Consider the following 16,834-nt stretch of genomic DNA (forward strand, 5'->3'; position numbering starts at 1 on the left):
TCAGCAGTTTTGCGCTACGCAAAAACTTATATCTTTTAGAATATTTAAATTATCTTTTGATTGTCGTTAACGTGACGTTTATTCAGAAGAAATAAAGTCGTAAAAGCATCTAACCGCAATTGTAAACTAATAGATTTTTTGTTAAAGAAACAGTTTGTTAAATAATTTTTTTGTTATTGTTAAAAATTAGTTAAAAAAAATTAAGTGTTTTAATAAGTTTTATCTTAAGGAATTAAATATATAAATTTCTTTTAAATATAAAATTTATTTTTAGTCATAATAGTTTAAAAAATGTACGATTTATTTTAATGTAAATATTTTATTAATAAGATATTTTGTTTATTGTTAATTCAATAACGTAAAGTTTTAATGACGTTCGTTTAATTTATGAAAATAAATTATGATCACGAATATGTTATTGGTAACTGATAAGCAACAAAAAAAAACTCTTTCTTGTTTAAAAACATTAAAATGAGTTCACATATTAAATAAGAAAAAATTTATTAACAGTTAATAAAATAACCATAAACCAACTGTAAAATCATAAGAAAATAAACATTATTTTACGTTTCATGAAAAAAATATTTTTTTCAAAATAAAGTTTAGTTCATATTTGAAAAAAATAATAAAAATTATTTTTTAAATAAGAACTTAGATTTTATTTGTAACTTTTGTTATAGTGAGAAAAAAAACAACTGTTTGTATGACTTTTTATTAACGCGTTAATAAAATAACTTTAATTACAATGCGGTACTTGAAAAGACGCGAGTGACGCAATATAACTTCTAACGATGCAAAATATATTTGATGAGTTGAGTTACTTAGAAATGCGTTACGCGTTTTTGCGCTACGCAGCGAAATCTCGTAACAAGGCCTGTAATGTGTATAGTCTAATGTGCAGTATTATGTGTACAGTCGTTAAAAATCATGCATTTCCTTCTGATTCATCTAACTACCGTCCCATTAGTCTTCTTCCTATCACAAGCAAGGTTTTTGAATCTTTAATTAACAAACACTTAATGTCTCATCTTGAATCTAATAACTTACTTTTTGATCATCAATATGGATTTCAATCATCTCATTCAACAGCTGATTTGCTTACAGTAATAACCGATAGGTTTTATTGTGCTTTAGATAAAAGTGGAGAGGTTAAGGTCATCGCTCTTGACATTTCTAAAGCTTTTGATAAAGTTTGGCAGTTGTCCTCGATGGACAGCACTCTTCTTTATATCCTGTCATTTCAGGGGTTTCTCGGGTTTCTATATTTGGCCTACTCTATTTAATTTATATTAACGATCTTCCAGATATTCTGACATCTAAGGTAGCATTGTTCGCTGATGACACTACCATTTATTCTTGTCGTCATAAGAAGCCAACACTCTCTGATTGCTTGGAGGGGGTATTTGAGCTTGAAAAGGATCTCACTTCTGCTACAGCATGGGGCTCATAGTGGCTGGTGAACTTTAATTTAGATGGAAATCAATTTTTTTCTGCCGATTGTTATTGCAATAACTTAGATCTTCCTATCTTTATGAACAGTAATATACTTGATGAGTCATCTACTCTTCATCTTCTAGGATTAACTCTTACTTCAAATCATTTTTGGGAACCATATATTAAATCTGTTGCAAAATTAGCATCTGCTAAGGTTTTATCTCTTTATTAAGCTCAACACTTTCTTACTCCAGATTCTATTCTCTTTAAATCTCAATTCCGGCTTTGTATGGAATACTGATGCCATATCTGGGGCAGATCTTCTAATAATGCCCTTTCTCTTTTAGACAAGGTGCAAAAAAGCATTGAAAACATAGTTGGATCTGCTCTTGTAGCCAACCTCCAACCATATCACATCGTTGTAATCGTCATTCAATTTAGTCTCATCCTTTTTCTGTTACTGTTTCTAAGTGCTCCAAAAACTCTTATTCCTCTAGTTTTTTTCCTCGAACAATTTTTTTGAATTCGCTTCCTTTATCTTGCCTTCCTGGTTCATATAATTTACGATCCTTTAAGTCGTCTGTCAATCATTATCTTGCTCTACAATCTTCATCATTTCTCTTCCAGTAACTTCCAGCTCAAATTAGTGGTTGCTTACAGCTTTGTTGTAAGTGAAGGTGAAAAAAAAAAAAAGAAAAAGAAATATCCACTCTTGAAATTAGGAAAAAAAGAAGGTCAGCAATAATTTGCTGACCTCAATCTTTCATAGGTCAGCATCAGGTTGGCAAAAAGGTTTGATTTATGGTAAGAGCAAAGCTCTTACCATAAAACATAGTTCCAAGGTCGAAAGTTTTTTGCCAACCTCAAACACTTTTAGGTCGGCGGTTAGGTTGGCATTTTCAAATGCTGACCCTTATTCTGAGGACTGAAATATATAATGTCATCTATGAAAGTTTTTTTCTTTTTTTATATATATAATTTAAAATTTTTATTTTGTATTTGTATTTTCATTTTAAGTTTCTTTTTTATAAAACTATTTTGAATTTAATGTTTTCAATGTACAATTGGTTTACTTATTAGGCTGAAAATAAAAGGTGCATGTTAAATGCTCGATTATATCCGGTCTATAGTCCTAAAGACAAGCTAGATATTTCTTATCTTTTATGGCTGCAGGGTAAATACACTAGTCCCAAAATGGCTGCAAGGTAATTTTGTTTTTTTCATACTGATTTATTTTGTTGCAAATCAAAAATTTTTTTTTTTTGAATTGTTCATATCTCAATAGCGGAGCAAGCCACCAGAAAGAGACAATTTTTTTTATTTGACTAAAACTCTTTATCAATCCTTAAATTCCAAAACAAGAACCTTGACAACAACAAGGCCGCTGCGCAGAGAGTCGAATGCGTTACTACCACTACTCAGCTACTGTTAAGATTGAAGGAAATATTTTTGTGTGTAGATTAATTGTAAATTTTTTCAACTTTTTGTCATTGTACACACACATTAAGTATAAGGATGTGTGTTTTCAACACATGAAGTTGTAGGGAACTATAAAGAAGTTATCACTCTCACATGAACATACTCAAGCAAATTAAAAATACAAATAATTTTAACTATTCAAATATATTCTTATAATTTTAAGAATTTTTAACATTTTAACAATTTAAAAGTCAAAAAAATTAAAGTTATTCAAAAGTTAATTAAAGTTTTAGTTTTATCCTAGTATAATATGGAAATAAATTTTTTTTTGGCTTTTTTTTGTGTGTGTGTGTGTATGTTTACCTGTGTGTTTTTTCACTTGTGTGAGATTTACCATATAATCTTCATTTTAGATGGAGATGTTGTTGGCGGCTTTCGTTATTAGAAATACTTGATTTAGCTGATCCTGTTGAAGAATTAACATGGCGAAGGTTTTTTGATATTTAATAATTTTTTGTTGTTTACTTCACTTAAGAACATAGACAATTATAAATAAAAATGATTGAGTAATAATAGTTTTTATTCTTCTTTTAATTTTGTTTTGAAATTTAATTTAGCAATCTTCAATTTCAAATTGGCAAAAAGAAAGTTATAAGTGATCTTCTTGCTAAATCAAACACTTGTCTCTTACCATTCTTTAGAAGTGCCGTACTAGAAGGCTATTTTGATAAACTTTTAGCTTGTTTAGATAAAGGTATTTAAATTCAAGTTAGAACCATTAATTTAATTGAAAATTAATCGTTTTTTAAAAAAACCGCAATAACGCAAATTTAATTGGCCTGATTGTTTTTTTAATTTAGTATTAATTTATTACATAGAGCACACTAAGGGGGTGGCAGCAGACAATTTCAAAACAAGTTGTTTTAAGAATCACCCTAATGTGTATATATATATATATATATATATATATATATACATATATATATATATATATATATATATATATGTATATATATATATATATATATATATATATATATATATATATATATATATATATATATATATATATATATATATATATATATATATATATATATATATATATCAGAGGTAGTGGTGTAGTGATAGACTCACTTCATAAGCGAGAGGTTCCGAGTTCGATCCCCACCACGTCCCTGGTAGTACTGCGCTCAACTTGTTTCTCCGCGCAGCGCCCTTGTTCGTCAAGTTTCGTGTTTGGGAGTTATAGAGTTGAGAGAGGGTTATAACCACAATTAAGTAGCCTCCTCCTGCTGCTACAAAAAAGTGCTGCAACATCGACTAAGAGTTTGTTTGAGGCAGGCAGTCTATCAAATAATTAAAAAAAGTTAAAAAAAAAAAGTTTTTCCAGTCTTTTTTTTTTTTTAATTTTTATTAAATTTTTTTTTTAAAAGCAACCTATAACTGACCTGACAATGGTAAAATTAAAAAATGACCAAGCAAGAATGTGTGTGTGTCTATACATACATACATACATACATACATACATACATACATACATACATACATACATACATACATACATACATACATACATACATACATATATATATATATATATATATATATATATATATATATATATATATATATATATATATATATATATATATATATGCATATAAATATACAGGGTGGTGCAGGGGAAACGCATGTTTTTCAATATTGAATTACTGGGACACAATGGGTTTAAAATAATAAAAACAAGTATTAAATGATAGGTTTTTTAATGCAGTTTTTGATATTACATACCATATTTAGGTTCAGAAAATAATTTCTTTGAGATGACGTCCGTCTTGCTGGATACAAATTTGGATCCTCTTCTGAAAATTACAGACGGCTTTCTCCAACATTTCATTTGGCACGGCTTCAATTTCCTGACAAATGGAATTCTTAAGGTCATTGAATGTGTGAGGCTTGTTCATGAAGACTTGATTTCAAATATCCTCACAAAAAGAAGTCACATATCGACAGGTTGGGTGAGCAAGGGGGCAAGTGAACATCACCAAATCTCGAAATCACATGTCTTAAGAACATTTGTTGAACCACTTCCGTGGATGATCTCGCCCTGTGAGCTGTGGCACTATCCTGCTGAAACCAAATGTTTCTCATGTTCACTTGACCCTTTTCAAGTTCTGGATGAAGGAAGTTTTTTAACATTTCAACGAAGCGAGCTGATGTAACAGTCACTGCAATTCCTTCCTCTTCAAAAAAATAGGGTCCAACAATCCCCAACTTTGAAATGCAGCACCACACTGTTACCTTTAAACTGTGCAGAGGTCTTTGGTGTAATTCTCGTGGGTTCTCCGATGCCCAATACTGACAGGTTTGACAACATTGATGTAACCGTCTAGATGAAAATGTGCTTCATTACTCATGAAGACTGTAGCATCCATTATGCGAAAAAACTCTCTGCGCTGTACAAAATCCCCTTCATTAAGCTGCTGGATGATCATTATTTTGTATGGATGAAACTTGAGGTCATCATGTAAGATGCGGTGAAGCGGGCGACGTGACATACCCAGCACTACAGCATGTTGTCTAGTCGATTGTCAAGGACTAGTAACAACTGCCGTTCTGACTCAGTCTACATTTTCCAGAGTACGAACTGAACGGGGAAGACCAGGTGGTTTCTTTTTTATCACAGAACCAGTACTTCTAAATGCTGCAACCCATCAGAGTACGGTATTTCGATCAGGCACTGCACCTCGACATATAAAATATTGAACTCTAAAACTATCCAACTCTAAAATTTTGACGGAAAAGATGTTGCACTGTGACTACAGAATCATTGTTTCTAAAAAACTACTCGACAGCAAATACACGATGTTGTATGCACCAATGCTCCATAGCGACTGAAGCGCTATTGTTTGGGCGTATATATATATATATATATATATATATATATATATATATATATATATATATATATATATATACATATACACACACACACACATATATATATATGTATAGATATATATAGAGATATATAGATATATATATATATATATATATATATATATATATATATATATATATATATATATATATATATATATATATATATATATATATATATATATATATATATATATAGATAGATATGTGTGTGTGTGTGTGTGTATATATATATATATATATATATAAATATATATATATATATATGTATATATATATATATTTAGTTAATAATCTTTTAATAATTTTTTTTTTTTAATATTTGTTTATTGAAATGACACTGTAATAAGCAGAATTGTTTATCTAACAGAGGAAAAAAAAAGAAATAGAAAAAATAAGAAAGGTCTGAAGAATACAAGAAAATATTAAACAAATAAAGTAAAAGAGTTCTTTTTGCTATTTTTTTTGTGAAAATCTGTAAGATAATGTCTTTCATCTCTCTACTAATATTACATAATCTCTTAGATCCAGCCATGTATGGAAACTTTTATTCCTTAATGATTTCAAGTTAAGCCTCATTTTACTCCATGATTTTCACTTTCATGTGAAGCTGTTATACCTGATTGTAATCATTCTTTTTCAAAACTCTATTGAGAACAAACCTCCTTTCATTATTGTAAGAAATCAATTTAAAAAAGTACTAAAGGTTAACTCATTGTTAGATATTCAAATCACTCTGGCTTTTGTTTCTAAGTTCATTTCTCCATCAAACTCTCTAGAGCTCGTGATATAGACAACATTCCTGTCATAGTCTTACAAAATTGTTCTCCAGAACTCTCTTCAATTCTCTCTAAACTATTTATTAAGTGCTTGACCAAATCTTTTTTTCCTGCCTACTGGAAAATAGTATCTGTGCTTCCAATTTTAAAAAACTCTAGAGAACATTCTGTCGACCTTAAAACAGAAACGGACGAACAAAAAATAGGTCAGGCAGCTGATCTGTCAAATTGTCAAACTGTAACAGCTTGGGGCTTGCATTGGCTGGTAAACTTTAACTCCAACAAAACTCAGATATTTACTGTGTCTTCTTTGGTTATCATTCACTGCTGACTTTAAAAATAATGTACTTAATAGTCAATTTTTTGTTTATTTGTTTATGTTTATTGATTTATTTCTTTGTTGATGTATATTATTTTATTAAAACTCATCTAAAACTGTTAAAATAATGCTGATTCTGGATGTAAAACACTTTAAATTTTTGTTTGAGTTTTTTCTTTGGAGTTTTAAAATTTTAAAAAGTAAACTGTTATGAGAGACCTGCATGCCAATTAGAAAATAAAATGATAGAAATTGTATTAGAATAGTTTAGGCCACTGGAATCATTACTGGGCGCAAAATTTATCTGAGTTAAAAGATAATAACTAAATGATAAACTAGATGTTATTTTTAATTAGAAATCAAAAATAATTCTATTCTAATAATATAAAGATTTTTGATCTGTATACTAAATTTTCTTAGTATTTAGCTATTTCTCATTGAATTCTATTTGCATTCTGTTCTAGCATTTTATTTTGATGGACTTTGATTGGTCGTTGTTATTTTTATTCATTTTCCTAAAATTAAAGAGAAATATTGGTTGTTTTCATAAACTTTATAAATATTTGTCATCAAGGTACCTATAAATAATCAGGGTTAAGGAAATGCTAGTTTTCGTGGAAACAAACCAGTAGGCAGTGTCAAATAGTAAGTATTTAAGTTTTTTCCTAATTTGGATTAATATTTGTGTTTATATTATGGTTTCATTCTTTCTAATTGTTAAAAATCCAGAGGCTTAAATTACTTGCTGATATTCTAATAAAAATTTTTATAGAGAAACAAGCATTTATTATAATGATGGTTTTCAAACTAGCATTTTAATATAAGGATGGTTATCAATCCAGCATTTTATTATAATACTGCTTTTTAACCAGGATTATTAAAATGAGGGATTTAAACCAACATAAAAACCAGCATTATAATAAAGATTGTACAGTGACTCAGAAAGGTGAAAATATGAAATATGAAAATTATTTCAGATTTAAGCATGTCACATAATTTTTGGAGTTTTTTGAGGGAAAGAATTTAATGTTTTATGCATTTTTACTAAGTATAGGTTGTGTTGTTATATTTTTTTTAATGCACACAAATATTGATTAAACTAATTGATTTTTTAAACCTAAATAATGTATATTCTAATTTATTTTTGACTGAATAAAAGAATAATTAACAAAAAAATACATACATAATGTTTGATTAACTTTTGATTAACATTCTAACCTCCAATAATATAAAATAAAAGACTCACTTCATTTTGAAATACTGTTCTGATTTCATGTTGTTTTTTTTGTTCCAAAATATTACTTTAAACAACATTAACAGATTTTTATCTAATAAAAATTTTGTATGTATACATATAATTTTTTTTCATTTTACACTGTGTTTCATCAGCAAAGATTCATTAGAAATGAATGATCAAATTAATAAAACTTCAATTTATACAAAAATTAAATTACAGGAAGTCGCAAATGTCTTAACTACTGTAAATTTTCACGCATTTGTGGAATTTGTTGACACTATTATAAAAAGAACTCTTTAGAAATAATTACTTATGCTTTTTTTTAAATGTTTTTTTAAAAAAGGTATTTAATGTAAATATTATTTGAACTCATTTATTTTTATAGTTTTTTAGGAGAAACTTATTTTCGTGCCTACATATAATAGGCACGAAAATAAGTTTTTCCTAAAAAACTATAAAAATCTTTTTTTTTTTTTTTTTTTTTTTTGTAATTCACCTCCCCAAGGCCGAGAAGGCCACTACAGATGAGGAGGCTACTTGTGGTTATAACCCTCTCTCAACTCTATAACTCCGAAACACGAACCTTGACGAACGAGGTTGCTGCGCGGAGAAACAAGTTGAGCGCGGTACTACCAGGGACGTTGTGGGAATTGAACTTGGAACCTTTCGCTTATGAAGCGAGCGCTCTACCACTACACCGCTACCTACAATGTACTTGTTTGGGGTTGTTTTAGTTATAATGGAGTTGGTAACTTAGTTCAAATTGAAGAAAAATTAACAAGAGCTGGGAATGTAAATATTTTGTAAAACAACCTTATGCCCTCCATCAATAAATTAGGACTAATGGATCAATTTGCCTTCCAGCAAGACAATGATCCGAAACATACCAGTAAAATTGCCAAAATATATATTTCGAAGAAAATGAAATAGAATTGTTGGACAAATTTTTAATTGGATTGATATCTGGACTTGGGCCTGCGCAAAGTCCAGATATTAATCCAATTAAAAATTTGTGGCATTATTTGGATGGCAAAGTTAATAAGGATGAGCACAATATCAACAAACAAAACTTCTTTTTAGTGTTGGAGTCAGCTTGGCATAATATTCCTCCAAACTATTTACAAAACTTAGTTGATAGTATTCCTCGTCGCTTGCAAACAGTTATCGATGCCCAAGGACTTCATACTAAATATTAATTAACAAATAAAACAAAAAACTCGAATATACTAAATAAAACATTGAGAGGTATGAATACTTTTGACACTTCCTAATATCTCAATTTTTGAATAATTTTCACTTTTTTTAAAAACAAGGTTTAATTTTTCAAATATTATAGTTAATATTGTTAATAGTTGCTACAACAAACATTTTTTAAATTTTAATTTAAATCATTTTAATCAATTTGTTTTTTGTTTTATGGCTACAACATATTTTATGATAGGGTATGAATAGTTTTGTTGCATACTGTATATATATATATATATATATATATATATATATATATATATATATATATATATATATATATATATATATATATATATATATATATATAACACAATAGGCCCAAAATAGGCTGCAGTGGAAAAAACACTCACTTAAAGATCTATATATTTGCATGTGCGTATACATGAAAAAATAGTCTAATAAATCAAAAAATCCATATTATTTATTGTTGTAAATATATATGGGGCTTTCTTAGTACAGATTGTTTAACAAAAAGAAAAATTGGCGTCGTTTGTTGATTGATTAGTCGATTCTTTCCAATATCAAGTTGTTTGTAGCAGTATACCTAGTTGATTTTCTATATTACTATCATTTTTGAAGAAATAAAACTTTATTCAGTGTGCCAACTTCCCTTGTACTGTTGAATGAAATTAGTTTGAGTCCTTTCAATACTATTTCCTGGCCATTTTAATTGTAAGGCTAGTAAAGCCTTATTTAAAGCATATTACAATACTCAAATTTATATACAACAATTAAAGTTGTAACTAGTGTTCTCTTACTTTGAATTTTACTGTTTCTTTTCGGAGACTCTTACTTCACAAATGGCCAAATGCCAATCTTTCCATTTAACCACTCATAGGTATGCTAGTCAAATCTTGGTTATGCAACAATGGCCAGGAAAGTAAAATCTTTTATTTGTTTAGGTTCATCCAGCTCCATGTAGTACCATCCTGATTCTTTTTTTTAATAGAACCATTTTTCATCTACATGAACGGTGTTAAACATATTGACAAGTCAATTAAAAAGGGTTTTTGTTGGAATACTTGAAGATCCTGCTAATGCTCAAATGGCTTTGGGTTTGTTTAAAGGTATTTCACTGATTCTTCCTAGCAGTTGAAAATGTTTCTTTTTTTTTGTCTAGATCTTTTTTTAAAGCACACATTTAATGGTGAAGTTTATATTCCTCAATGAAAAGATTGCTGATTGCTTTTTTGCAAATGATAAATTTTATACTGTTATTGCTGTAGAAAAATGAAACAAAAATGTTAATAATTGAACACTTAAAGCCATTTATTCAGCATGAAGTTTTTAAGTATATAATTTTTAAAATGTTTTCACTTTTTTACTATTTTTCACTAAAGTTGAGAACATTATTTTAAATTTTCAAGCTTTTAGTTCATTTAAAACAAATTGGAACAGTATTTTGGAAACAAAATTATTCATTAAAAAACAATTTTTAAAAAAAAAAATGGTGGAGTTTAGTAGTTTACAAATGTATAATTAGGTGCAAAATTTAAAGAAATTTTTTACTTTTTATTTTGGCAATAATTTTAATGCCAAAAATTTAATTCTACTTTAAGTTGGTAGCAAGTAATAGTTTGTATGTTAATTTTAAACAACAGCCCATTTTCATTTTAGGTCTCTAGTTTTCTAGGTAAAAAGTCCCCCTCCTCCCCCCCCCCCCTTACTCCTTTTTTTTTTTTTTTTTCAACCCCTTTACCCCAAAAACTTTTTTTTCGATAAACTGTCTATAGATCCTGAAAAATGGCAACAAAAAAAAATTACTATAAATCCTGAAAAATCTATAGATCTTGAAAACTAAATAACCTAGAAAGAGAATCCTAAAAATATTCCTAAAAAAAAAGGTCTAGAAAAACAATCCTAAAATGAAGTGATGATTTAAAAGTTACGTTTTTGTCCAAAAACACAAATTCCCAATATCTCCTATGTGCAAATCCTTACAATACTAGTATGAACAATGAAATGGTCAAATAAGGTTCCATGAAATTTCTGGCATTTTCTGAAGAAAGGCTCTGAAGATAAACACCATTTGTCAAATTACCCTTGTTGCTAAATAGCTCAGGTCAAGGTAGAAATGAAATATTTAACAAATTATAATAATTTTTATGCCTTATTTTGATGGCTGTAAAATTATTTTATTTCTGACATTTAGTCCATGTGCAATTAACAGAAGTTTTAACAATGAATAAAAAATTATGAATTATATTAAGAATTTTTTATTTATTAACTTATTAATTTTGAATTAGGTCCAAACACTATTTATGATGTTAGTTAAACCTTACCCAAGTGATTGCACTGATTACGTACACTCACTTTTTAATTTTGCATCACAATAAATAATTTTTTTTTTGTCATCTTTTATTTTTTAGTTTCTAATGTTTTTAAATAATGTCTTCAGAAATATTTTTTTAAATTTCATCTAAATAAAAAATTAATATCTTAAAATGATATCTTAAAAATAAAAAAATGATCAAACTTATATTAATAACTAAATTTATTACATTGTTCAAAAAACTACCTTTAAATATGTCAAGTAAAATCATTTTTTTCTTTGCTTGAAAATTGCCATCATTATTAGCCATTTTAACGTTAGTGCAGGTTTATCGGGTAGTAACAATGTTTTCAAGCTCAAAGAAAAAATACTGAAAATGGTCTGGGGTTTATTTAGTCAGTGTTTATAGACTATATTCTTGTGGCTATGATAAAACAAAGAAATAATAAAACTAATTTAAAAATTGTTTTTTTAAATGGAATTTTTATACTTGCAAATTAAAAAGTTGATTTTTAAGGTAAATTTTATATAAAAATTATTGATATATTTTTTATGTTGCTGAAACAATTATCTTTATTTTTACAGTTGTAAAACATTTTATTACAATTTTTTTTATAGTTGCTATTCGTACAAAAGATTCTGCTGTTCTATCTCGTACATTTGCTTGTATTGCAGATGTTTTAGGAGTAAAAGCTGGTGGTAAAGGGGGATTACGGAGTGGTCCTGCTTCTAATTACTATTGGAAGCATTCATTTGATTTATTACAGGTAATTTTTTTTTCTCTAAATAAATCATTAAAAAAAAAGTATAAAATAAAAATATTTCTAAGATTTTTTTTAGAAAGAATTAGTTACAGAAGCAGTTGAATCAATGGCTGTGCAAAGAAAACTTTGGTTTTCAAGGTAGAGAAAAAATTATTTTTTACAAATTTAAAATTTAAAAAGTAAATTTAAAAAGTTTTTACGTTGCAAGATACATAGAAGAATGTTTGTACATTTAAATTGTTCTTAAAAGTTAAGTTACTAGGCTTTTTACTAATTTTGACTGTAATGTAATTTACAGAATGAAAATAAGTACAACAATCCTTAACATTACCTTCCATGATGTAAGTTTAAGTTACAGAATGAAAATAAGTACGACATTTCTTAACTTGCATAATTTACATAATAATATGCATAATTTAAATAATAACATAAATTACAGCTTTAGACTTAGAAATGGAAGCTCTTTATTATGGGTTGGAAAAAATGATATTGCAGAATAAAAGTGCAATTAAAAACAGAAATAAAATTGCTGTATTGCCTAAGGTTCTGTCTATTTGATATAATCATCTTTCTCTTTCTTTTTTATCATTCTCCTATTTAAGACTACTCTTTTCCACGTTACTTCTGATCGATTCTGCAATTTCTAACTGCAAGTATATTTTTCATCATTTTTACCGGAACTACTCTGTTTAGAACCAACATCTTTTATCATTGCAAGAAATTGATTTAAAATGGTTTTGTATGATGAGGTCCATTATTCTTCAATAACTAAATTTCATTTTATCTCAGAATGTTCTTGAGACTTCAAAATAATCTTTAGTAGTGTTTATAACATCTTCTTTAGACTCACCCTATATTCGCACTGCTTACTACTAACCTAAAGTTGACTTAGATTTTTTGGTAGTTTTTTTTGTGACAGTCCTTGGACTAATGTCTTTTCTCTCTCAGTTGATAAATGCGCCTCCTATGTAATCTCCTGGATTCAGGCAGGAATGGAAGCTTTTATTCCTTCTCATAAGTTCTAAGTTAAGCTTCATTCTACTTCATGGTTTTTACCTTCTTGTGCAGCTGCTATATCTAATTGTAATCATTTTTTTAAAAAGAATAACTCTCTTGAGAACAAACTCCTATTTACTATTGCAAAAAATCGATGTAAAAAGGTGCTGTCTGAAGTTAAGCTCCATTATTCTCAGCTTACTAAATTTTTTATCTTATCAGAAGTTAGACTCAAGAGACGTTGAAAATCCTCATTTTTAAATCAGCGTCATTAATAAGGGTTGATGACCATCTCTCATACATGGTTCTAATCTTATTACCTCTCCTAAGAATAAGAGTGAACCAGTTACTAATAACTATTTTCTTTATTCATTTTTTGTATCTTATGACTACAATCTTCTTGGCATCCCAGAGCATCAAGTTTAATATTAATTTTAGGCATTTTAATTACTCCAGCTTCAAATTGCAAGAAGTGGTAAAGCACTTGCTTCATTACCAAGATCAATTTTTTTCTCAACACCAACCTTTGTGAGACATAAGTGTTGCAATAATAATGTAAAAATTTTTAATTGTATTTTTGAAAAATTAGGATAAATTTTTTTTTTTCTTTAATTTTTTTTAATTGACTCTTGGGGTCTTTGAAATAAAAATTAAATTAAAATAGAGCTTTAGGACTATACAGTTTAAAAAAAAAGGCTTTTAATTAAGTCTAATGGTCTTTTCCTTATTCTCTCTTCATATGGTGTATACTTTTAAGATAAGATTTTAAAATTGAGTTATTCCCTTCTAATCACAACATAAAAGTATTTGACTAAATACTGCAGCTTTGATAAAAGTCATCACTTTTTGAATTTCTTTGAACAAGTAACTAATCTTCAATGTAATCTCATTCTGTGACAGTTCTGCACTAGCAATGGCTAGTGAATTTTAATTTAAAACTTGATTGTTTACTGCTAATAATTACCTTTCACTGCTGGCTTCACATGAAAACCATATATCTAATACATAAATATAGTTATCATCTGCTAATGTTGCTTCCTTTTTATTGCGTTTATAATTTTTTACTTCTAATTTCATTCTCTACCTCTAATTCATTTTTGTATATAGTTCCACTCTATTATATTTGAGGTTGTTTTTTTAATAATGCCTTTTCTTTTGATCTAAGACTTTATCACATTGTTGCAAGATTGCTTCTATCTCTCTTTTATACTAAAACTATTATGATTGCTGTTCCAGCAAGCTATTATCTCTTGTTGCACCTAATAAAACACTTTTTTATGATATTAAGTAAAGTTGTACAAAGTACAATAATAAATACAAAGGTTACATTCATTCAGGTTACTTTACTTAGGCTCGATAGCTTTATCTAGTTTTTTTATACAAATATTTGTTTTTTTTAATTATTTTTGTTTGGACTAAGGAGCTATGGCTATTTTCAAAGGAACTATGGCTTCTACATAATATTGTCTAACATCTGTATTTATTCTTCTTTACCTATTCTGTCTAATTCTTAAGATCTCTTTTATTTTTTAATTTATTTTGTAAATTTTTTTATTGAAAGACCAGACCTTCTTGTTCGAGCAGCAAGACATTATGAAGGTGCTTTTCAATTGCAAGTGAGAAAAGCAGTTGCTACCGCCAAACAAGTATGTATTTTTATTAGAACTTTTTTTGCATAACTTTAAAAATACTTTATTATTAGAATAACAAACTAATGCTGTTGTTTTTAAGCAAAGAAAGTTTTTGACAAGAATTAATTTTTTTCTTATATATTTAGTTTGTAAGGGTTGTGCAAAAAGAACAAATTCCAATGAATGTATGGGTAACATCAAGAGCACCAGGTATTTTTTTTTTTAACACTATGTTTAACAAATTTATTAATTTTTAAATTTTGTCTAATTTCTTTAATGATTTTTAGGTCGCCTTGATATTGCTGGTGGGTGGAGCGATACACCTCCTATTTGTTACGAACAAGGTGGTTTAGTTGTCTCGCTTGGTATAATGATTGATGAAAAAGTAAAACTTTTTTTTTGATTAATAATATTTAAATGTATGTTGAGTATATAGATATGTATGATATGCATATACAGTAGCGTGCAAAAGTAACCGGACAAGAGCATAACTTGAGGTAAATTTTGAATGAAAAGTCCAATTTCTTTCAAATTTTCACTGAAATGTTGAAAAATTAATTACAAATGGGTTTTTACTAAATCTAAGCAATCTAATCTTAAAAGTTTATTTGATTAAAATTTGTGGGTGCAAAAGTATCCGAACAGAAAAAAAAACTTGAAGTAGATTTTTTTTAAAATATTTGTTACTTTTGCACGCTACTGTAGATATGTACGTTATGTATACAAGTTGTTAAACTAGATTTTTCCAATACCAAAGCAGTATCAAAATACTATTTTATTGGGATTTTCAAAATTTTAAAATTTATAAAAAAAAAGAGCATTATTAGAGCTGTGCCAACCTAAATAAGTCAAAAGTGCTTTTTGCTGACCTAAATTTGCAGTGAAAGATTTTAGTCAATATTTGTACACTTCTCACATGTTCAATCTATTCCAGTCGATTATGAACAATACTCGCATGCTCTACCAGTCGATGTATGTTCTCTACCTGTATGTTCGATGTATGTTCTACCACTTTTAATCGATGCTTGTACACTCTACTGCCAATCCCTGAATAAAGTAGTCAATAAAACAAAAATGAAAAAATAAAATGAATTAATAAAATTGAAAAATAAAAATAGTATACAACATTTAAAAGATAAAAAACACATCTGCATTAAATATAAAAGATTCAAGTCAATTAAGTTAGCTTTTTTTCAATAATGTAAAAATTATTTCATTTGCAATTAATTTAATGGTTTTGGCTTTAAGAAAACACAGAGATGTTAGATGCAAGTCAAAGTAGTTTAGAGTGATGTAATTTTTTTCAAAAGAATTTTTTTTTTTTCTCTCTTTCTCTCATTCTATATATATATATTTAAAAATTTTTTTTGTTCAGTATTATGTTATACTTTTAATAATTTTGAGAGCCAACTTGAGTTGATTAAAATGATGTATGATAATTTTCATTTACTCAACTAGATTATTTATTTACTAACCGACAAAGAAACATTCTAATAGCAGTGCTAATCGAGATGAGTTTTCTTTGTACCAAAGTGCTACTCATATGCTGAGATTTTGAACCTTCAATCCTGCTGCTATGGCCAATAATAATTCACTCTAATGCAGCACTCTAACCAAACAAAAGTTTAACATTAAGTTAACACTTAAAAAATGATTAGGTTTTATTGTTTACTATAACACGATTATCTTATAATATTTTATTATTTTAATGCTGCTGTTACTCATTTGTTTGAATTTACAGCAGCCATTACACTTGAGTTAATGGTGAGAAAGAGTTGCAGCACTTTTAATA

General features: G+C 27.9%; 1 protein-coding gene across 2 annotated transcripts in view; it reads left to right on the forward strand.

The window, feature by feature from the left end:
• LOC101234558 (L-fucose kinase) overlaps nt 1-16,834 on the forward strand; it is a 96,728-nt gene that overhangs the window by 41,686 nt on the left and 38,208 nt on the right. For both annotated transcript variants that reach the window (XM_065791566.1, XM_065791567.1), the window contains exons 16-23: nt 2,515-2,639; nt 3,267-3,344; nt 3,471-3,607; nt 12,270-12,418; nt 12,492-12,553; nt 14,973-15,057; nt 15,189-15,252; nt 15,330-15,427. In XM_065791566.1, coding sequence (XP_065647638.1) covers nt 2,515-2,639; nt 3,267-3,344; nt 3,471-3,607; nt 12,270-12,418; nt 12,492-12,553; nt 14,973-15,057; nt 15,189-15,252; nt 15,330-15,427 — 798 coding nt within the window. The remainder of the gene's footprint in view (nt 1-2,514; nt 2,640-3,266; nt 3,345-3,470; nt 3,608-12,269; nt 12,419-12,491; nt 12,554-14,972; nt 15,058-15,188; nt 15,253-15,329; nt 15,428-16,834) is intronic.

Source organism: Hydra vulgaris, chromosome 02 (genome assembly GCF_038396675.1).
Source record: "Hydra vulgaris chromosome 02, alternate assembly HydraT2T_AEP".
NCBI classification, from domain to species: domain Eukaryota; kingdom Metazoa; phylum Cnidaria; class Hydrozoa; order Anthoathecata; family Hydridae; genus Hydra; species Hydra vulgaris.